This window comes from Apiospora marii, assembly GCF_038362585.1.
Source record: "Apiospora marii strain CBS 49790 chromosome Unknown utg000002l_segment0_segment0, whole genome shotgun sequence".
Classification (NCBI taxonomy): domain Eukaryota; kingdom Fungi; phylum Ascomycota; class Sordariomycetes; order Amphisphaeriales; family Apiosporaceae; genus Apiospora; species Apiospora marii.
In genome coordinates, this window is record NW_027117373.1 from 3,950,837 (window position 1) to 3,973,223 (window position 22,387).

Genomic DNA, 22,387 nt, shown 5'->3' on the forward strand with positions numbered 1-22,387 from the left:
TACCTCGAACTCCGCGACTGGTCATTTCAAGTTGGCAAAGGACCTCAATCGAAGAACTGATTCATTGAGGTAAACCGGCGTCTGGATTCAGGTTTTCCCCCTCTCTACTCCGTACGATCCGCCCACGATCGAACTCCCTCGGGACCAGAGACCAAAGTCGAAAAAGCGCTACCCAAGCCAAACGCTCGGCTCAGCCCAGCTTGTCTTATTCGGCTCGCTCGCTCGCACACCCGGTTGCTGTGCAGAGACGCCTGTGCTGAGGACCTGAGGACGGACCAATTCGCACCTCTCTCCTCTCTTTCGACTGAACACTGGGAGTGTGGAAAAAGCGACCTGCTTTCTCTTTTCTTCTGCTTGCTCCTCAACCACCAACGCTGCCTTTCTTGACTGGAGGGCCCCTTTGGAAAGGACGACAGAACCGAGAAGAGTCGCCCCTACGAATCATTCCAACGGACATTCACCATCTGCCTTCGAGGTCGTTTACGGTTGTGTTTGTGTGGTAGCAGGGCTTCATTGTCAGCTTCTACCACTTCACCAGGTGAGCCTTTGATTTTTCTATTTCGTCGTATTGACCGAGAATACTGCCTTTCAAAAAGCTTGCCTGCACTGCACTGCCTCTCCCCTGCCGGTTTGGATTGCCCGTCGATTTCGAGTTTGGACGTACCCACTACATTCACGCATGCGAAATTGTTCGTCCAGTGATCCCACTAGTCTGCCACACTCCCAAGCACCCCCCCGGACCGCCTACGACACGACACGCATCTTCTCATTTCCCGACTGTTTTGATAGTTGGTGTCGCATCCTGGTCACAGGAAAAGTCACCTACGACTCATGCGGCTTTCTCCATTTGCCATTAGCCTTTACCTCGGATTGCAGACTGGTCGGAAAATTTTCTTTTCTTTCCCATAGTTATATCTTTCCGCTGGGGTCAGTTGGGAGCTTGTTGGTTTGACAACGCCGCGTCGTTGACAAACTCTTTTGGCCATATCTGCAACTCCACAGCCAGAGGCGGCCTATCCTCAAGTGTTGTTCGAATTTGGCTTTTTCCCCCTTGGTCTCCGACATTCCTCATTAATTCTCAGATTCTCTTGTCGTCCGTTTCTTGACAACTCAGACACACAGACCATTGTGCCTGCCATTCCTACATTTGTTTCATTCACCTGCTTTGTGCTGCACCAGTACGAACAATAGCATACTAATCCGGGAACAATGACCTCAGTGCCTTAGAGTTTTCCTCGGAACTACCCTACTTCTACTGTTCATATCGTGCCCATCGCGCCGATATAACGATACCTTCTGGTCGACTTAACTGTCTGACTTGAAAATTTCCTTACGACCAACGTTTCTCGGATCCTACGATTTCGGCAACCCCGACTTACGAGACCCATCTTCATAACACAAGCCGACTTGATATATCCATAGCAGTATCGAGACAGTCTTGTTTAGAAGATTAAGTCGACACCAGGCACATCAAATACCTGTTGCCCAATCTCTGCATTCGACTCTATATCTAAACATCGATATACCGTTTCCCTTTTGTTTTCGAGGCATCCGTACACGGAAAACAACATATGGCTGGAGGCAACCAATAGATTCTCCTCAACCGCGGAATCTCTCCGACAGCCAATCTCTCTTCAGCCCTGGTCACGCAGCCAACCACCGAGGCCAATAATATTTGCTGCCCATACTCATCTCTCCAGGCGCTCGAAGCAGAACACCTTTACTCCGACAAAGGTCCTCGTAAGATCTTTGACGGAGCCTTTATCCAACCGCCATGATGCCGGGTGGTGTGTGTGCCGTCCTCGATTATGAGGTTGAAATTATGGCGGAGTATGTGGCCGAGATGGCAATGCGCGTCGTCCTGCCAGAGACTCCTGTCACCGTCGCCTTCCGCAAATTCGTCTCGCAGATCCTCACGTCAACACGCTTGCCAAGTACGACAATCCTTCTCGGTATGAACTATCTGGCTAAGAGGGTCAACACCCTCAAGCACCTTGGCCGCACCTTCAAGCCAAACGAGGGCGAGGTCTGGCGTCTGCTTACTGTGTCCTTGTTGCTGGGCAGTAAGTTTCTCGACGACAACACCTTCCAGAACCGTTCGTGGTCCGAGGTGAGCGGGATCCCTGTCCAGGAGCTCAACCGGATGGAAACCGAGTGGCTCGTCCACATGAACTGGTCATTGTATGTCAACCTCGACGAGAGCGGTGACTATAATGCCTGGTTGAGCAGCTGGAAGGAGTGGCGGGCAACCAAGGAGAGAGAGCAGATGGCCCATCACCATCTGTCTCAGGTCGCTGCCCGCGAGCGCCTCGTCCCGTTGGTCACCTCCATGCGGTCGGATCCTCGTATTCGCAACCACTCCATTGGCTACGAAGGCTGGACACCAGAGGAGTCCAATGAATTTGAGCGCCTGCAACAAACACGCAACAAGTTCCGTCCTCGCGAGAATTCGTGGCAAAGCCAATACCAGAACGCTTGGCCTACTGATCCTCTGACACCCCCCGATTCTGGCTATGGTACTCCCGAGTACCTGAACTCCGCTGCATCACTCAACTCACGCTACAACGACTGGTTTGGCTCTGCCGTGTCGGCGGGATACGCCAATAATCGAAACTATCATGGATCGAACATGTCTCATCATCACGGTGCCTATGGCAACCGAGCATCTCATTACCAACAGCCATTCTTCGGACATTACGGTGGCCACGGTACTTGGGATTCGAGCGTTGCTGACTGCAATTGCCCTCAATGCATGTCATCCATCCAGAAGCCAGCCCATTACTTTCACCACAATTCCTATGGCCAGCCTGTTATGGGTTGAGCAACCATGAGAATCTGAAAATCAGGACGATGACTATCATGAATGATGTTACTCGTTCTTCTGGCGTCGCGATCATTGGGTGAATACATGGTGCCTGCACCACGGAGGACAAGGACGTCTATCCTGCTTTAAACTGGATCCTTTGAAATCTCACCATCGCCGATAATACGGCGGGAGGGTGTGGTGCATCGGCGACTGGCGAGCAGATGCATCAGCTGTCCTGGGGCTTCGGCCCAGCAACCACTGCAAGCTTTCGGCCTACATACAGCATTGCAAAATAGTCCACTTGGACATCTTCTACGGCACATTTAGGGATTTACATTTGCTCTTCAGATACCCAACACATTTCCATGTTATGATGAGGTATTCGAAATGAACTCGACATACCTACTTCTGGACACTGCATTACGTTTTTCTTCTTGGATTTCGCGCACTCAGTGACGATCGACCTCGAAATAATGCCCTGCCAGGCCCCAGAACCTCGGCCAGGCTAATACGATTGTCTATGCGCTTCTGTCCCTCGCGACTCCCGAATCGACTCCACACGTGGTGCTTCGAGCGGGTTCGCTACTTTTTTTTTTCACGACTTTTTCCTATCGATAATTGTCTAATGGTGTTGGTCGGTTTCGGTAATTCACGGTTCGGCGTTCATTATCCCCATAGATCCCGGCTATTTGTTTTCTCATTCGCATTTTATACGGGCCGGCTGGTAAAACTGAGGATTCATCGAGGCGTTCAAAAACAACTAACATGGTACATGACCATGGTCCGACTGCCCACCGATTCCTTTTCTTTCTGACGCATTGAAGGAGGTGGTATCGAGTCATTTCGCCGCGAGCGGGTGTTATATGGGGCTTGCCACGACAGCAGTGGGCTTTCTAGCCCACCTGAGAAACTCTGGAAAAGGGGTTTCCACACATTCCCATCGTCGACACGGCACTCGAGTTGCACGTACAGGCTTCCATACTCGGGCTTCGCTGCACGCTACAGGGTCGCTGAAGATACGGCACTGGGGCACCTTGCCTTCTTTTATTTTTTCCCTGTTTTTTCATTTTGCGCATTGTTTCATTGTGGTTTATCTGGCTTGGGCTGGTCTGCATGTCTGTTGTCAACACGACATGGCTACGGAAAGAGGCTCTACCCAAGACGATACCCACCTCGAGTCCCAGCTGTCACATCAGCAGCACATGATTCTTAGAGTTTTCTGGTTCAGACACTTTAGAAAAGGGGGGTCTTGGATTTCCGGTTGCCTGGTTGGGAGGCTAATGCGAGGTTGTCCTGCTTTTCATTTCTTTATTTCTTTCCCCCTATGATTTATGCCTCGTAGCAAGGCACTTCTCGGATGTTTTTACGATTGGCACGATGGATTTGAGAAGAAGAAGAAGAGGAAAGAGAGACGGTACTATTCGGTTCGGATGGGCGGGAATGGCTGGCGGATGCGGTCCCTGGGACACAAAATTGGTACGAAATCAGCAGAGGATACATTGAAACAACAAACGGGGCTCACAGGGGCAAGTTACAGCTGCCTGGGGCAGCATGGCGATGATTCATATGGCTCCTGGTGCCTCAATCAGAGGATGCTAGGCCAAGCCGCGCACCTTGGGTAGCCGGAGTTGAGTCTAGTCATGGTGTACAACCTAGAGATAAAAAATATAAAAGTATCCCAAACTACTACCAGTCTTGATTCGTACTAATCTACGTGAGCTACATCTGTTTCCTACTTACCCAGGTGCAAGAATCTTAGCGACTGACTGACCAACCCTCCGATCTTAGGCCTCTTAGCTGGTGAATGCGGTAACAAGAACAAATGGCTGACGACTCGCTCTGACATGAGAATAGGGGATACAGCCCGAAGTGATAACGGTTATCCTTTTAACTGTAACAGCATATAATTAATTATTTAGTAATTAATTACTTAGTGTTTTCACATTATACAAGTATGAACAAGTTTCTGGTGCCAAAAGACGCCTTCGTTGGCGTCGAAGCCGGAAGGTGGCAGTTCAGTGGTCACACGCCTGACTAGAGTAGCTATGTACTTAACCTAGCCCCTCCTCCTCAGCTGAGGCAGACTGCGCCGCCGCGCCGCGCCGCTGCTCACGGCCGCGCCATTACTCGCCGCCTGCCCGATGGCGACGGCGCCACTGTTACTGTTACTATTACCATTAGTGTTGATGTCGCTGCTGCTGAGAGCCTTGGCCGCGGACCCCAGGGTGGCGCGCAGGTCGACGACGCTGACGCTGACGCGGTTGGTGGTGCTGGGCGGCAGGCCGCCGGCGCCAACGAGGAGCAGGGCGTCGTGCTCGGCGGGGCCGAGCAGGGCGAGGCCGCGCGAGTAGGCCGCCGGCTGGGGGGTCGGGTACTCGACCCAGGCGGCCGGGTCGCCGAGCTTGCGGTTCACGAAGAGCTGGGAGCCGGAGCCGGCGCTGAGCACGATGGTGTCGTTGTTCCAGACGACGACGTAGGGCGAGCTGGTGGGCCGGGTGCCCTTCGTCGACTGCAGGCCGAAGCTGGGCGCGGCCAGGACGCCCGTGACGGGGTTGTCGGGCAGCCGGTAGTGCACGCGGCAGCCGTCGGTGCCGCACTGCTCGTAGGCGTAGATGTAGCGGCCGTCGGGCAGGGGGGCGACGGCCGGCATGCCCGGGCGGGCGGCGTAGTTGGCGTCGTCGCGCACGTCGTCGACGATGGCGCCCCAGGTCTTGAGGTCCTTGGTGGTCTGGTGCACCAGCTTCTGGCCGAACTTGGGGTCGCGCTGGTCCGAGTAGTAGCAGACGAGCTCGTTGTTGAACATCCTGTGTGTGAGAACGGTGGTTAGCCGGGGGCCAAGTCGTGACGAGGAGAAAGAGGCATTGCCCGTGATAACTTACATGAGCAAGGGCTCCCAGACCGGGGTGAGTCCGTTGGTGGGCCGGGCCTCGCCGCCGCTCGCGACGCTGCTGGCGAAGGTCCAGGTGGCGCCGCCGTCGGTGCTGGCGTAGACGTCGATCTTGGTGAGGCTGAGGTCGGTGGGGATGCTGTTGCCGGCGGCGAGGACGGTGCCCTTGGGGAAGGCGCCGACGGCCTGGGGCAGCTCGAACAGGATGGGCTGGTAGCGCATGCCCCAGTTGTTCTCGGTGTCGCGCACCTCGCCGATCTTGGCCCAGGTCTGGCCCTTGTCGGTCGACTTGTAGATGGGGAAGTGCACGAGCGGCGGCTCGGGCGAGTAGTTCTCCCAGGTCGCCAGCAGCGCGCCGGACTCGAGGGCCACGGCGCGCGCGTACAGCACGCGCGGGTCGACCCAGCCGGCGTTGGAGGGCGGCGAGAAGATGGTCAGGTCCGACAGGGTGGTGGTCGCGCGCTCGGCCAACGTCGCCGCTGGGGCGGAAGGCGACGGCACGGCCAGCACCTCCGGCAGCGCAAAGCTGAGCAGTCCGACGACTGCGGCTCGGCAGATCTGCATCATCGGGGGCGTGTTTCGAGAGGAGAGGGAACGGACCAGCGAAGGGAGGGAAAGATGGGATGAAAGAAAGAATGTTTGCAAGCTAGAACGACCTGATACAGTATGTGATCAACGGGGGCCTCCTTATACATACACGCATAGGCATTGGCTTTTTGTTTATCTTGGACCCGGCACCTCATCTTCCGGCCCTTCCTTCCTGGCACGGTTCGCCGAGGACCTGGCCCTTGGCCCCAAACGAAACGAGGCGCGCGAAACAAGAATCATTTCTTTTGGTGAAACCAGCGCATGAAGTTACCCACTCCGAGCTATGATTAGTCGCAGGGCGAATGCTACCCAGACCCTATTGTATTTTAACAGCCGCGGCTTTGCTGGCACGGGACACCGCCGTCACCACAAAAACATGACTCGAGGGCCTTGTCAGGCACCCTGGGCCCGAAACGGTGCCGGGACATGCCTCAAGGGGAAGGGGCCGCCCTCTGATTGGTGCTCCTATATATAGGCCGGTATTGGTATTGGGCAAAAAACAATATGCGGGGAAGAAGGGAAGAAAAAGGAATGTGGGGGAGTTTGCACATAGCCTGTTCGGTGGATACCCCGGTATAGTGTCGGCGCCCAAGCTGCTTTCTGCCTTTTGTCAGTCATGTGTCCCTCGTGGCATGCGACGTCACTGGCTTGGCCGACCAATACGCCCCGCGGTCTTGCAAACTATAGAATCTTCAGCGCCGAGGGTGTAGACGGAATGAGACGGTGACGGTGACTGGGCAAGACGAGTAAGCAGGTCACTCGCCCCAAGGAGGAAGGAAGTGGTGGTGGTTGAGCGAGGTCCCGGCACTGACAACGGCACCAAGCAACATGTGAAGACAATGCAAGGCACGGCGGTGAAGTATGGGGGAGCGGAGCAGCCCCAGCACCCAGCACCCAGTGCCTGTCTCGGTAACCTCTCAAAAGGGCAGGCCACTGAGCGCTCGGCATCTCGTGACCCCAAGGCCAGTTGTGCGTACCGTAAGCTCCCCACACCGAATATGGTCTTGGCCCGACCTCAAATGCATCTGGCGCCTTCCGGGGGTGCCGCCCAGACTGCTGGCATTGTCCACTAACGGGATCTGCGATACGCATGCGGAGCTGACGTACCACACGCTTCCCCAGGTTTCTTCCCCGCGCATAGACTTACTCCTTCAGGACATGGACGCCGCTGCATTGCCCACGTTCGACCTCGTATCTGACACCGATACCAACGACCTCGGAATTGCACATGCAGAGGGCGACCTACATTGCGGGCAGGCGCTTGATTCCTTTGTGAGCGGGAATCCGTATGCGTGTGCCCGGTTGGCCTCGAGCAGTCCACAAGACGTTGGGTGGCCCGGCCTCTGCCGGCGTCCGCTATGTAGCCAATATCACAAATGACGCATGACCTCAGGATCCTGTGGTGACTGAAGATGGCAGTTCCAAGCAGAGAATCAGGCATTGATTGACCCCCACGTTTCGGATAGCCGAGCCGGATGACGGGTTGGGGGATCCTCGCACCAGCTGGCTAGCCTCGATAGATGGCACAGAGCTTCGAGCAAAGCTGCGGGAGACCGAGTCCATTGCAACCCCTCACCAAGCCAGTGTTGCGTTCGGCAGGATCTTCATGAGATCTTATCTGTATTCGAAAGCTGGCTCTGCAGCCGAACCTGGCAGCTGAGATTCTGGATTCTAGAACCGTGGCTGGGGTGGAGGGATTTGCCGCAGAAGGCTCCGGGAATTCACGAAGGGCCAATGGTAGAGGGGAAAAGGCCTCTGCGGTTGTCTGAAGATTGTGGCCGGAGGCAACGCCAATGCATAATACGTCGACGCTCGTTGTTCCATCTGGCCGTGCAAGGTGGAGCAAAAAACATCGTATGATTTCTCAGGATCGGCGACTTGTGTGAATTCGCCCGAGAGACGGATAGTACTCGGCCTTTTCCCGATAGTCGTCGGAAACCACTGTCGAGCTATCATCGAGCCTTGATCTTTGGGATGATGGGAAGGAAAGAACATCTTCGTTTTCGGATCCGATCTTTTTTTACAAATCAACGGCCGCCCATTTGAGGCAGGCACCTGATGATCTGCCGCCGATTATTCAGGGTCCTTTTGCGGCGAGTGCCGACCGCTGGGACCGGGCGCGATTGGCCAATGCAGGGTGGGCTATCCTGCATGCGGCAACACGCCATTTCGGGATACGTGGGCTGATGAGGGGAGGTCCAGCTGTTACCCACGCGCATCACACCATGAACATCCAGCCCGAAAATCAAGGAGGGACCTGTAGGCCAGCCGCATGACAGCATAGCTGTACGCAGAATGAGGCAAATTCGCTGATATAAAAGTTATGAGCATGCCGGCCATGGCTGTCGGGGACTGGAGGACTTGACTTCACTCTTCAGATATTCCCGCGATCCCTGTTAGCAATAACAACAACAACAACAACTGTTACCTATCAACCAACACACACACCAACCAAGATCATCATCATAACCCCTTTTTATACACCACACACAGCAATCCCGTCACAGAAGTTATAGAGGAAAATGCCCAAGTACGTCCTGACGGGAGCAGACGGCAAGCTCGGCAGTGTCGCCGCCGCGTTTGCCGCCGAGATTGCCAAACCCGAAGACAAGCTCGTCTTCACATCGCACAAGCTCAGCAGCATCCCCAAGGAGAGCCTCGAGGCGTGGCAGGCCAAGGGCATCGAGGTGGCCGAGGCCAACTACGACGACATGGCCAGCTTGCTCGCCGTCTTCCAGGGCGCCGAGGCCGTGTCCATGGTATCGACGTGGGCGTTTGGCGAGCGGCGGCAGCAGGCGGCGCGGGTGATCGAGGCGTGCAAGCAGTGCGGGGTGCGGCGCATCTGCTACACGTCGTTTGTCGGGGCGGGGCAGGAGGTCGACAAGGAGGAGGACCTGCCCTTCCTGCCGCGCGACCACGCCCACATCGAGAAGCTCATCAAGGAGTCGGGGCTCGAGTACAACATCCAGCGCAACTACCTGTACGCCGACAACATCGCCGAGCTGTTCGTGCCCTGCTGGCAGTTCTGCGGCGACTCGTGGCTCAACAACACGCACCACGTCCGCGCCGCCTACGTGGCCCGCGACGACTGCGGCCGCGTGCTGGCGGCCCTGCTGCTGGGCCGGGGGCAGGCCAACAAGGTCTACCACGTGACGGGGCCCGAGGCGGTGACGGACGGGCAGATCATGGACTGGATCTGCGACCAGACGGGCTACCAGTGCGAGTTTGTCGACATGCCCGACGCCGAGCTGCGCAAGTGGTGGGCCGCCAAGGGCCTGCCCGAGGGCGTCGACGGCGACTTCAAGGACCTGCCCATGAAGCTCTGCATCGAGGACCTCCTCTGCTGCGGCGAGATGGTCGCCAAGGGCTACATGCTCGAGACCTCGGACGTCGTCGAGCGCCTCACGGGCCGCCGCCCCCTGCGCTTCCGCGAGACCCTCATGAAGTACAAGTCCACGTACCCCATGGCCCAGGACACGTCGGACTGCGACCACGTCGCGAATCACTGCCGGGAATGAAGGATATTGAGGAAGGTGTCTGGCGGTCGTGGGTGCTGGGAAAACAGCAAGCAGGACGATACACCACCGCCTGGTTTTGGCTTTTGGCGTTTGGGTGGTGATAGAATAGATAGACCGGTTCAATGGATGATACGACGTATTTATTTGACGCGAAAGTGGCTTATCTTTCCTATCTTGAATTGCTCGCGAATCTCCAGCCGAGACATATGTCTTGGGTTGGATAGGGGTGCATTTTCATCTTAGTCCCGGCGAATCAACAACGTTTGATACGCGACTATACTCGACCCGGCGGACTCCATGGCTATGATATACATGGAATATGTTGGAGGCGGTAATCTTAGCGATCAAACCGAGCCGAACTCTACGTCAGACGTCTTTTTATCGTCCCTTCAATATCTGGAGGTTCTAGCTCCGACGCGCTTTAAGAAATTCGGACTGGTCCATCGGACGAACAAGCCCGGAGTTTCATGCCCCAACTCTCTGCTGCTTTGGCATGTTGTCGTCATGATCATGGCCTTCGCATGGTCACCGAAGCTCGAGAGTCAGCAGAAGTAGTAATGATGGACTGGACGCAGATTCTCTGCAAAACGGTGTATACCGCTCAATATGGCACATGATACCGGCACTCAGCCAACAACCCCCAACAGTGCTTCTGCGGCATATTCCAGGTGGCCAAGTCCAGTATAAGCTTTGAAATTTTGGCTCGAGTGTTCATTCCTCACCAACGGATGACGCGTCAGTCTCATGTTGCTTATATTGCGGTACCCGCGGATGCATTGCTTCGTGCAGACTGGAGCGCAACGGTAGATGTGTATTCATCTGGCTGAAAGAACACTACATGCACCATGCCTACCTCCACACCGTTATACTGATATCAGTAGCGTCCCAGGCACACTCTATTAGATTGTGGAAGGGCGACCTCGATCATAAAATTGGTACTCCGCCACCTCAACTAAGAAAGCAGCAGGTTCCTCACTTCATGTCCCTCACATCATACCATCCGTTATGTATGCCTGTCTGGGTTTGGCTCCCATAAATCGACCTGTGTCAAAGGAGCCGCAGGAGAGCTCGTCGAGACATGTTGACGAGACAGTCCTTGCTCGAGTGACTAGTCACGACTCCTATATCTCGAGCCCTGCCGACCAAATAGTTCCCGCTATAGTCGGAAAGCAACAGCCTACAATCTTGAACCACTTTGACGAAGCAGTTCCCTATCGCCCCTCGAAAAATGAGTCGGGTGCCGCGGGTTATGCTGACCAAGTAATCCCCATTCCATCTGGGGTACACCAGCACGATAGGATGAGGCGCGACGGCAAAACGGGTCCCGGTCAATCGTGGATACATGAGTTGGATATCTTAAACCATGTCGACACAAGAATTGACGCTCTAGTAACTGAGCTCGAGTCCAAAGCCTTATCCTCGAGGAAACGAACGACCCCTGTCCTGGCCACAAGACACGGCTCTACCAACACCTCGGGGGCAAAATCAGAGTCTCATGTGGCGAAACTGTCTTCAAGAACTAGATCTACTACGAAAGAAAATACCTATCCAATTCAGATTTCGGCATCTGGCGTATCCAAAGCCACGACTGTGGATTCGGAACAGAACCATGAAAGACAAGAACAACAAGAACAACAAGAACATGAAGAATGGCTGAAACGGCAAGAGCGGCGGAAACAGTACCAAGAACAACATTCTATGGTAGTTAGACCGGCACTGAAGCCTGTGGTGCAACCTGATTCAGTCAGGCTTCCAGCCAAAGTACATTTTCGACCGGGACAAACTCGGCCTGAGGCCCGGGAGGAGCATCGAGCACAGCGCCCTGCACCGCGACCTGGTACGGTTCAACTTCCCGCCAACGTACTCTTCCCGGATTACCACAAAGACGACTCGATGATATTAAATCTCACGAAATCGGAGACCGGCTTCAACATCAGGACGTCGAATGGCAGCCCGGTCTTCAAAGTGACGGGCATGCGCGCTTCCTCACTCGATTTGAACGACACCGTGCTGTCATTTGCTGGAAGACACCTCCTTAACCTTCGAGAACAGGGCACGTTGCTGCGAACCACTTTCTCGGGCGAAGATGCCAACGGGAGAGAAGTCTTCCAGATCAAGTGCCCATTGACTTGTAAGTGTCCTTTACACAATTACGATTGAAAAGTCCAAAAAAAAAAAAAAAAAAATAGAAAAAAAAAAAAAAAATAGAGAAAAAAAAAGCACGGAAGCTGACCTGACGTATTTGTAGTCAACTGCTTGAAGGCCGTCGGCAGCTTTCATAATGCCAATGGCGTGGAAGAATCTCTCGTCATGATGGGAGACTACTACGGCAGGAAGATTGACATCACGGACAAGAAGACAGGCATGTGTGTCGCAAGAATTCGACCGCGGCAGAGGGGCAACAACCATAAGCCGCTGGTTTTATCTTTGCTGCTTGTCAGCCCCAACGTCGATTGCGTTCTCATGACAGCCATGTGTCTTCAGGCATATAAGCTTACTTGCTCACGATCCGCGCTGCGGCGTTTCGGAAACCAACTGCCGAACGCTTGGTAAGAAGTCATGGTAGTCCGTATACTGCTACTTATATAAACACGCATTATGCTGCCATTGTTCGTATGGTGATGTGAAAACTGCAGGCGTCCTTTGGGTGAGCGATCCCGACACCATATTAAATACGCTCAGCTACTTGATTCGCGGATTTCTGTTGGAAGATACGAGCACGCATAGCCGGAAGATCATCGAGCCACTTTGACACAAGAAACCCACAAGAAGATTGGGGTATCATCAAGTCTCATTATTGTCTACAGCAACAACCGGATGTGTGTGCAATCTCTAGTCTATCAAGCAATGTGACCAGCAATTCCAAAGCCCAAACGCGTACCAGATCGACTCGACATACCAAAACCACAGGCTAATTTTTTTCATACCGCTTTTTCGGACCATGTTGCAGAGGGACCCGTTACGGCCCATTTATCATTCGGGGGTTGTCAGCACCATGCCTAACGTCTGATATCTGGCCATTAATCGCAGGCGATATGCCAGACGTTGGACTCGCAACACCTCAAACGACACCAGCCAAAACCATAGTTCACACAGCACGAAGACCATCAAAATCAGATACCAAGATGCATTTTATTGCATCTATGGGACACCATCAAGAGCGACGTACGCCAGCTTCCCAGTCCCCCGTGGTAACAATCTAGCAGCCCAAGGCTGTCGAAAGAACACCGCAATCAATCAAAGACTGATATGTATCAGCAGAAGGGGCAGGGGTCGTGTTCGTAAGATGATTGCCGCCGCCGTAGCTCTCCGTGTTTCAAGAGTACTACTACCAGCAAATCCCAAGTACGCCACCAGCACTATCAATAGTGTTGAGTCGATGGAATCAAGTGCCAACGGAGCCATATCCCTGAAAGGCAACGACGTGGTGATAGGGGAGAGGAAAGAAGCGTGCAGTAGAACCAGCAGCGCGAGCTTGCAAATGGAATCACCCTCATGCATCGAGTTTGCTGCGGTAACGACTTAACTCCAGTACTCCAAATCAAGAACGCCCATCACTAAATTTTTTTCTGGAGGCGTAGAGCCTCGAATTTTTCGAGGAGTGCTTTGTCCCGAAGCAGTTCCTCGATAAGTGGGCGGTCTTTGGGGTCGGCCGCCATGCCGCCATCTAAAGCGCCGAATCCGCCGGCATATTTCTCTGCCATTCGTTGCAGACGGTGTCTAGTGGCGTTCTTGTTTCCTACCAGCGACTAATTGGTAGGAAGCTTGTTGATATCGCCCTCGCCCTTCGGCTTCAACCACGACGACTCGATCAAGTTCTCGCGCTCCGCGTACAGGAACTTGTACGCCGTCTTGATGGTACCGTCGCTCACACCCGCCACATTCGCAATATCCCGCGTACTCTTAGGCTCGCCCATGAGGTTGGAGGCCATGTAGATACAGGCGGCGGCCACCGACAGAGGCGAACGACCTGCCAGGTTCTTAACCGTGGAGCTCTTCTGCGCCAGTGCCTTGGAGATCTTCTCCATCTGGTGAGGCTTGAGGAAGTTGAGGTTACTGCAGTAACGGCCGCAGAGATCCTCAGCGCTGGTGGTGTTGGTGTTCTCGTAGCTGTCGAGGGGATTGAGGATGGAGTTGGAGGTGTTGTTCTCGCGGTGGCCCTGCAAGAACTTCTCGAGCTGCTTGAACGTGCGACCAATTTCCTTCTTGGAGACGTTGGTCAGGGCGAAGATCTCACGGAACGTCCGGGGAACCTGGGCCTGTCGGCAGGCGATGAAGATGCAGCCGGCGACAATGACTTCCTGAGGCTTGCCCTTGAACAACTTCGCATCGTCAGTCATCTTGAAAATGTGCTTGGCGCTATCTTGCACAGCCTTGGGGATTTCGATGTTGTCGCAAAGCGTCGAGATCTCGCGGTAGGCATTCAGAAGACCCTTGGTGGCCTTGTCGTTCTGGGAGCGGTTCTGGGCGCGGTGGAGCTCGCGAGCGCGGCTGCCTTCGCCGAAAGCGATGCCCGTCTCGAGCTGGGAGCCGTTGAGAAGAGGGTTCATGGCGTCACCGACACGCGAAGGATCGTCGCCGCCCTGGTCGTCGTTGGCGAAGGTGCGCCACTCGGATCGTGTGTCGATGATGCGATCGCCCAAAACCAGACCGCAGTCGCCGCAGACCATGTCGCCGGCCGAGAACTCCTCCATCAGGTTGGCGGGGCTGATCTGGCAGTCGGGACAGACCAGGATCTCGTTCAGGTTCTCCTTGTAGCCGCCTTGCGACGGGGCGCCGCCCGCCATGTTGGCCATCATGTTGGCGTCGGCCGCACCGCTCGCAACTGCCATGTTGGTCAGTTCGCGTCAGTCGCAATGATATGATAGATAGAACGCAGAGTCGGAGAGAGTGTATTTGCTTTTGTTGAACGAGTGTGGTTGGTTTCGGTCTGGGTTGATGGCGATGGTGATGACGATGGAAATGGAAAGAATTGTCAGCAGCTTACCTCAGTAGACGCCTGTCAGTTGTCCAAGTTGGACGTTGCAGCCTCGGCGCTATTTTTGGATGAGTAAGCCGGTCTATGGGACTGGAGCGGAACTAAATTGGGTAGTGTGTGGAGCGGAGCAAAGTGTCGGGAAAGGTGGAATCACCCAGCGGCATCCAGGCAGTGCTCAAGCTGGTTCAATTACCTAACCGGCACCGCACTGAACAGCAGGCAAATGGGGCAGATGGCATGGAAATAATGCGCAAGGAGTGACTGAACTGACCTGTACCGAAACGGTGTCTGCTTATGAGTTCGGCTTCCGACAGATTCTTTGCACGGCGCCGGAAACTTGTTGGTGGGGCAAGCAGTTGACAACTACTTACAGACTGCTGCGAGGAAGATGAGTTGCTGACAAGAGCTGGGTATGCTTTGTGGACTACCGGGCATGTGAACCATGCAATTGATCTGTCTGGAGTTGGCAGGAGGCAGGTTAAAAAGAATCAGAAGGCCCAGTGATCCAAGACATCAATCAGATTCGAGATCGATGGTTGGCAGAACAGGCAGGAAGGAAGGAAGCCAGAGCAAACCAACCTGCGATTGTTCTATTAAATCACTGGTGGATTGACAAAGGCAGTCTCCCACAAAGCATTTTCACTCATTGAATGAAGTGAGTAAGTGATTCCTTTGATATTTATTCTTTGTTTAGAGCTATTTACTGCTTGCTCCTGCTTCTGAGGAGCTCTCCTACTGGGTAGGTACCTAAAATGATCAAATTTCCCATTGACTCGCCAAACACATGCTGATGTGATCGATCTATCTCTCCGGTATCGATTCCAAAACTCCCCAATCGAAAGTCCCCCATGCATCAAGAAGAGAAAAACGCCAATTGATTGAATCAGCAGTGTATGGTATGCCATCCAACTTTTAGTACCTTGTCAAACGCCTCCCAAAATGCCCCAAACTCCAAACAACCAGGTGACCAATTCAGCTCTTCCAATAGAGCAAACGCGATCCTAGCAAACCGCTTTTCTAATCTTCCCCAGCCTGTAGAAATAGGAAAGAATTGGGTTGGGACGATCAGGGCGAACCTCGCCGCGCAGCAAGATCGGTTACGACCAGAGTCCTGGGCAGCCGGGCAGGTAATGGGGCCCGTTGTAGCTCGGGCGAGAACGCCGGATGGCCCCGGCCCAGGGTGGCCGGATCCTGTAGACTAGAGGATCGCAGCCGGCCGTCTTGCGCCTCCAGCTCCTTCCAGTCACTGGAGGACATGGACTTCTTCGGGGCCGGCTCGTATGCGTCATCGTCTTCGGAGTCGCCGTTGTCATAACGGCACTGTTCGTGATTCCTACTCGCCCCGGTTCCTCCTGCTGAGGTACTTGTTGACGACGTAGTGGGGTGGTGGTCCTGGGAAGAAACCGCGGTGTAAGCGTGCGGTCTCGAGAAGCTGATCTGCGACTGCGACCGCTGCTGCTGCGGCAGGCATGTGGCGTCTGCCACCACCACCGACCCGCCGTACGAGCTCCATGACTCCCGGCTAGCCCGCGACTTGCCGATCAGCTGCGAGCGCTGCAGCTCCGCTGCCTCCTCGGGTTGTCGTTGGTACTGGCTCTTACTCGGACTGGGCCACGGCCTCTCGAAGCTGCCTTCTCGGCTGTGCTGCCGGTAGTAGTATTTGCTGTTATGCTGTTTCACCGCGGCGGCGGCGTTGGCACCGAGACGCTGGCGCTGGCGCTGCCGCCTCCGCATGAGGCTGACGACGATGAAGCCGATGAAGGTCACGGCGAGGAATGAGGCCGCGGTGATGGCTATTATTACCCACGGCGTGAGCGACGCCGAGGGCTTCTCACTGCCTGCATTGTTGGGGCCTGCGAAGGCATCATTTTGGGCAACATTGTCCCCCGTTGTTGGTGCCATAGCAGGCGAGAGGGGAGTGTAAAGTGTAGGTATATATAGATTGATATGGTCAGATTGACTAGATGGGTGATTCTTGGTACGAGACGGAGGTAGACCTGCGTATGGAAGTCCCAGTACAGAAGTTCTGACTAATTATGTAAATGAGATGTGCTACAGCACAGAGGATGGTAAGCGTAGATGATGTTCGGGATAGAGAGCGGAGGAATCGTATAAGAAATATGTAGGATACACTCCTCCGCCGGAGCAACTTGAGAATGACGAACACTCCAGACTTACTACCCTTCAGATATACCGGGGAGGAAGTGGACTCAAATACATACCCGATCCCAGGTATAAGCCAGGTTATGCCGTGGGGTCGATCGGTCCTAAATGTGCTGTTGGCGATGGTGTGTGGGCGTATGTGCGGTGGTCCCATCCATCTACATATCCATGCACCTTGCATCTTGGGCGACGACATCCGAGGCCTGCCGAGACGAACCTGTTTCTAGGTATCTCTCTGCCTCGAAGGACACTCACGCGGGGAGCACATGTTTCCCTTCGGGACGCAGGCAAAAGGCGCCCGGGCCCAGTAATCCATCGCGTGCCCCATGATTTCTATAATTGGCCACAGCCCGTTCCCTTGCCGTATGTAGGCCAAGCCGTGTGCCCTTGTGACGGTTATGCGGGTTAGCAGTCGTGCCCTTGTGTGCGCAGTAGCCTGGCGAGAAAAAGCAATTGGCCCAACAGGCGCGGCCCCCCAGGGCAGTAACAAATAGTAAGCGCCAAAAAGGGCAAAAGGGCAACGAAAGAAGAAGCGGCGCAGTCCTCTAATGCAGGGATCGACGAACATCTTTCCCGCATAAGCGAGGATTGTACGCAAGTCACTAGGCTCAACAGTAAGGAAGGCAGACAGGCTAAGCTGAATGAGACAATGAGACCAGGTAGCTTAGCTGAATCGGATTGCTGATCCAAAGCATCCCCCCAAAATAATTCACGTAATCAATCCGATCGGCAAGGTACAGCCCCAAGCATAAAATCAATAGTCGTTCTGGGCCCTTGCATCCTTCCACATTCCTGAAGCCATCTGGATCATGGCCGTTCACTCCATACATAATGGCTTGAGAAAAAGTCATAATCATTGGATCAATCCGCCGAAGTGCTGATTTGCAATTTTATGCAAGTGCAAAAGACGGCAGGCACAAGAGGGCAGTGAATATTGTAGTAAGCGAGTTGCTCATCAGTCATTCGTGTGTGGTACGGCAGAAAACGCTTGCTGAGGTGGCCGCGGTTGCTTGGCCCTGCATGCACTACCACCTTACCTGCACGGCAGAGTCTAGACACACCTGAGGGCGCAGTGACGAAATGCTACCTACCTGCAGCAAAACGTATTACCAAATCATTAAAATTCGAGGCAGTGAGCGGCTCGCGATCCCGCACCACCATCACAACCAAGCAATGAAGTTGAGACCGGCCCGGCAGAGGTGGGTGGTATATAGGCTGGGTAGCTGCAGTATTGACAGGTCTACAAATATGTATGTAAGGCAGAGCGACACAGAGTCGCATAAGAACGGGCATGGGCATGGCATGGACACATTAAAAACACACAAGCCCAACTGACACTGCCTACCTGGCAGACTAATCTGCCATTCACGCAAACACGAGCGCGGCTGTACTGGAATTTCGCTTGCATCCGGTTCCAACTAAATGACCTGTCACTCCGGCAGTCCAGCTTGTTTTGATTGCAAAGGATGCTTTGTCCTCCCAACCAACTGGATTCTACCAATCTCCTAAACGAGGTGTCCTTTTCATTTTGGGGGCGGCAGCGCGTCTAGGCCTTCAGGCGTACTTGTACCTGATCATCGGACAGTGCCCTTGGCCTTCAAACCCTCGATCTCGCTAGGCTTGAGCCCCAGGATGCCGCCCAGCACCTCGTCAGTATGTTGGCCCAGCGTGGGCGGCGGCGTGCGGATCGAGGGCCTGCTCTCGGAGTACTTAACCGGCGTATTGACCATCTTGATTGGCCCGCACTCGCTGTGCTCCATTTCCACCACCATGTTGCGGGCCTGGGTGTGCTCGTGGTTCAGGGTCCCCTGCACGTCGTTGACGGCGGCGTAGGGCATACCCTTACCTTCGAAGACGTCGAGCCACTCCTTGGTCGTCTTGCCGACCGTGAGCGCCTCGATCTTGTCTTCCAACTCGTCGCGGTTGGCGACTCGTTGCGCATTGATCGCGTACTTGGGGTCCGTCTTCCACTCCGGTCGCCCGATGCCGTCGCACAAGATCCCAAACAGCCTGTCGTTTCCACCGCCCAACAGGATATCGCCGTCTTTGGTCTTGAATGACTTGTAAGGCACGATGGAGGCTAAAACCCTTGTTAGCGAGACCAATTCATACTCGTGCCCGCCCCCATCATGATCCATGATACAGTGTAACTTACGATGCGCAGTGCCCCATCGGCCCGTGTCCTTCTTCCCACTTATCAAACAGCTGCTGGCAATGTTGGCCAGTGTAGCCGTCTGACAGTCGCTGAGCGCAACATCGATGTGCTGGCCACGGCCCGTCTTCCCCCGCGCCAGCAGCGCCGCCATAATGCTGTTGCTCGTGTACAGACCTGTGGTCAGGTCCGTGACCGCGACGCCGACCTTGACGGGCGGGCCGTCGCGGGCACCCGTGATGTGCATGAGGCCGAATTCGGCCTCCACCATGACGTCGTACCCCGCGCGGCTCGCGTAGGGCCCCGTCTGGCCGTAGCCCGTGATGCTCGCGTACACGAGCCGCGGGTTGATCTTGTGCAGCGTGTCGAAGTCCATGCCGTACTTCTTCAGACTGCCAGGCAGGTAGTTCTCGACCAGGATGTCGCACTCGGCCGCCAGCTTGTGCAAGATCTCGACGCCTTCAGGATGCTGGAACGAGAGGCCCAGGGACTTCTTGTTGCGGTTGACGGCAAGGAAATACGCGGCTTCGCCGGGCCCGTCTTGCGCGGACCCGGAGGTGTAGGAGGCGTAGGGCGGACCCCAGGCGCGCGTGTCATCGCCGCGGACGGGGTGCTCGATCTTGATCACTTCTGCACTTGTGTTGGTATGAGCCGGACTGTTGGGTGTGTGGTGGACTCAAGAGCCTTAGATAGTTGGGTGGGTATAATCTTACCCTAAGTCGCCCAGTATTTGTGTGCAGTACGGCTACGAGAGGGTGGCGCGGTCAGCACAGCTGGAATATCATAGGTAGGGACACACAATAGGAGCAATAGAGAAGAGACTCACCCCTGCCAATACTCGCGTCATATCCAGCACGCGGTATCCTGCCAGTGGTAGCGTCGAGGAACTTGAGTCGGCGGCCATGGAGTAAGGTCGTCGTTGAAATCGCCCGCACCGCCCAATCGCCTGCGGGAAGGTCTTAAGGCCATAGCTGGCGCGAACGAGACTGCGATTGAACATCTTTGTTTTTATTCAACAAAGAAAATAGCCTTCGGTCTCTTACTTATTACCCGAACGGTCTGCTGTCCAGTGTTTGTCGGCCGTCCTCGCCGCGAAGCTCGGGGTCGTCGAACGCTAGCTACGTCACTTTCGCCTTCGAGTGCCTCAATCGTTTCCGGCTTCCCGATAACGTCGTCATGTATCTCCTTCTGGGAGAATGTACAGAGAAGAAATATATGTCATACAGCCGATTGACGTGAACGAAGGGAAAGTAAAGACAGACATCGCGAGTTTCGGAGGTCGATCCATTGCCCATCCACTTCTTTCGGTAACCTCCTTAGCGGCCTCGGCTTTGGCGGTCTTCAATGGAGGAGGGGCAGTGGGGGGTTGTTCTGAAATGGATGGTTTTATGGAGGCGTCCCGCATCGACTTTTGTGATCGTCTGCCCGTTGAAGAAAATCCCCCCACAGCACAAATTGTCAAAACGGCTCGAAACCGCTGCTAAATATACAAACATGGGAAAGTGGTAGTGTCTCTTAGTTTCCCATTACTTGCACATAATATACATATCTGTAACCAGATCGGTGTGAGTGGCCACACATCAGGCTGTTAGTGCTCGCTCTGGGAAATACCTAGAGTACGCGCCTTGTATCTCAGTGTCATCGGGGTTCAAGGCCAACGTGTGGTGGGTGGTATTTCTGAAGCCTACAGTCGTTGTAAATCCCGAAATTTCAAGGCTAGATTGGCTTGACGGAGGGTTGTATTCATTGCTATGTACACAGAAGTCATGGAAACGAGGACAAAAGTAACGCCCCAAAGCGAGTAAAGGACGACATAGCCTGATCGGCTCAGTACAGCACTAAATAGTACGGGATGAGACATCGTCTTGGCGATGATGCTCATTGACCAGTGACTGTCTGGAAAAGGATCATTGCAGCGGACTACACCCGTAAACACCGTGACGACCTGAAATCAATAGATGCCACCCATCCCATAGGGTGATATAAATCAATGCGCTTCGTTATCCGAGTCCAAGCAATCAAGTAAGCAGTACAATAAGTCGTCCCCTGTTGTCCCACCTAGAGCTTCTTCTTCTTCTGCAGTTTTCTTCTAGCTTAGGCGTGTCCCACGACAGGGCAGACGGCACCGGGGGCCGCGCCAGACACGCTCGGGTGCTCGGTGACCTTGTCCTTGTGGTGGCCGATCTTGGCCTTGGTGACGGGGCACTCGGCCTCGTCGCCCTTGCCGGCGGTGGAGGGGTGGTCGGGGGGCAGGATGGTGGTGACGGAGCCGACGACGGGGCAGACCTTGTCATCCATGGCCTGGCTCTTGGGGTCGTTGACGATCTTGTTGGTGATGACGGGGCACTTGCCGGCGTCGGGCTTCTGCGCGTCGGCGGGCAGCTCGACGTTGGGGTGCTTGTGCAGCGACGAGTGGTGGTCCGTCTTGGCGCCAACTACAGGGCAGGTCTGGCCAGGCTTCGACAGGTCAACGTCCGGGTGCGAGGGGGGCAGGGTGTCGTTCGTCGTGCCGACGACGGGGCAGACTTCGGGTTGAGCAGAGGCCATGATGTATGTGGTGTGTGGTATGTGGTATGGAGTTGTTGTTCTTGTGAGAAAGATGGTTGGTTGAACGCTGGATGCGGTTCGATGAAAAGGTATGGCACGTTAGGTCCTAGGTTAGACAAACTTCAAGGGGGATAGAAGCAAATGGGTGGAATCAACAAAGAAAGAGCCTGACCAGGCAGCCCTTTTGGGTTTTGTACGAGAACTGAGCAAGCCACTGCTCCATACCTAACTTACCTAAAGCACTGGATTCGAGGCTCAAATGCTGCTCTCGAAAAGGAGGGGTCAAGGGTTCTATCATACTAGATCGTCTCACTTACACGCCGCGTTCAGGGCGTATGCACGACCGGGGTCGAAGTTTGGCTGGTTTGGTGACAATCGCTCTATGACGTACCCGCTTTGATCCACACCACGTCGTCAGCCATATCACCTGCTATCTTATTGGCCCAGGGTCTGCCAGCAACTGCAAATCGGAACTATTGATAGCAGTAGCAGGTGGATAGGCCAAGTTGCGTACCTACATGCACATCACCTAGGAAGTTATGCACTGGTGTTCTGCATTTTTTCCGCAGGTTTTATTTAGTCTTGCTGTGTTTTGGACTTTGGCGCCGAGATACGAATCGCTCATCACTCGAGACCAAACGTTGAATCGATTACGGGCCACTGAGTGTATCTATGCGTGTTAGGCTTCCAACCTGCAACTCTAACTTTGATAGCGCAACTATGCCAGCAAGAACAACCCCTGAGCTCC

At 54.5% G+C, this 22,387-nt stretch overlaps 8 protein-coding genes across 8 annotated transcripts; 3 read left to right on the forward strand and 5 right to left on the reverse strand.

Annotated features, from left to right (window-relative positions):
* Positions 1 to 1,774: 1,774 nt before the first annotated feature.
* PG985_002916 (Meiotically up-regulated protein) lies at positions 1,775 to 2,821 on the forward strand (the record flags this gene model as incomplete). Its single annotated transcript, XM_066822685.1, has 1 exon — positions 1,775 to 2,821. One exon carries the CDS (start codon positions 1,775 to 1,777, stop codon positions 2,819 to 2,821), a length of 1,047 nt encoding a protein of 348 aa, XP_066690117.1.
* Positions 2,822 to 4,862: 2,041 nt separating this feature from the next.
* On the reverse strand, positions 4,863 to 6,257 carry PG985_002917 (uncharacterized protein; the record flags this gene model as incomplete). The annotated part of the gene is made up of 2 exons (XM_066822686.1): positions 4,863 to 5,610; positions 5,686 to 6,257. The coding sequence occupies 2 exons, from the start codon at positions 6,255 to 6,257 to the stop codon at positions 4,863 to 4,865; spliced, it is 1,320 nt and encodes a 439-aa protein (XP_066690118.1).
* Positions 6,258 to 8,803: 2,546 nt separating this feature from the next.
* Positions 8,804 to 9,799, forward strand: PG985_002918 (uncharacterized protein; the record flags this gene model as incomplete). Its single annotated transcript, XM_066822687.1, has 1 exon — positions 8,804 to 9,799. One exon carries the CDS (start codon positions 8,804 to 8,806, stop codon positions 9,797 to 9,799), a length of 996 nt encoding a protein of 331 aa, XP_066690119.1.
* Positions 9,800 to 10,804: 1,005 nt separating this feature from the next.
* On the forward strand, positions 10,805 to 12,352 carry PG985_002919 (uncharacterized protein; the record flags this gene model as incomplete). Its single annotated transcript, XM_066822688.1, has 2 exons — positions 10,805 to 11,930; positions 12,048 to 12,352. 2 exons carry the CDS (start codon positions 10,805 to 10,807, stop codon positions 12,350 to 12,352), a joined length of 1,431 nt encoding a protein of 476 aa, XP_066690120.1.
* Positions 12,353 to 13,548: 1,196 nt separating this feature from the next.
* On the reverse strand, positions 13,549 to 14,631 carry PG985_002920 (cyclin-like protein; the record flags this gene model as incomplete). The annotated part of the gene is made up of 1 exon (XM_066822689.1): positions 13,549 to 14,631. The coding sequence occupies one exon, from the start codon at positions 14,629 to 14,631 to the stop codon at positions 13,549 to 13,551; it is 1,083 nt and encodes a 360-aa protein (XP_066690121.1).
* Positions 14,632 to 15,842: 1,211 nt separating this feature from the next.
* On the reverse strand, positions 15,843 to 16,679 carry PG985_002921 (uncharacterized protein; the record flags this gene model as incomplete). Its single annotated transcript, XM_066822690.1, has 1 exon — positions 15,843 to 16,679. The coding sequence occupies one exon, from the start codon at positions 16,677 to 16,679 to the stop codon at positions 15,843 to 15,845; it is 837 nt and encodes a 278-aa protein (XP_066690122.1).
* A 1,835-nt stretch (positions 16,680 to 18,514) lies between these two features.
* On the reverse strand, positions 18,515 to 20,092 carry PG985_002922 (CAIB/BAIF family enzyme; the record flags this gene model as incomplete). Its single annotated transcript, XM_066822691.1, has 4 exons — positions 18,515 to 19,020; positions 19,096 to 19,727; positions 19,806 to 19,837; positions 19,919 to 20,092. The coding sequence occupies 4 exons, from the start codon at positions 20,090 to 20,092 to the stop codon at positions 18,515 to 18,517; spliced, it is 1,344 nt and encodes a 447-aa protein (XP_066690123.1).
* Positions 20,093 to 21,186: 1,094 nt separating this feature from the next.
* On the reverse strand, positions 21,187 to 21,639 carry PG985_002923 (uncharacterized protein; the record flags this gene model as incomplete). The annotated part of the gene is made up of 1 exon (XM_066822692.1): positions 21,187 to 21,639. One exon carries the CDS (start codon positions 21,637 to 21,639, stop codon positions 21,187 to 21,189), a length of 453 nt encoding a protein of 150 aa, XP_066690124.1.
* Positions 21,640 to 22,387: the final 748 nt, after the last annotated feature.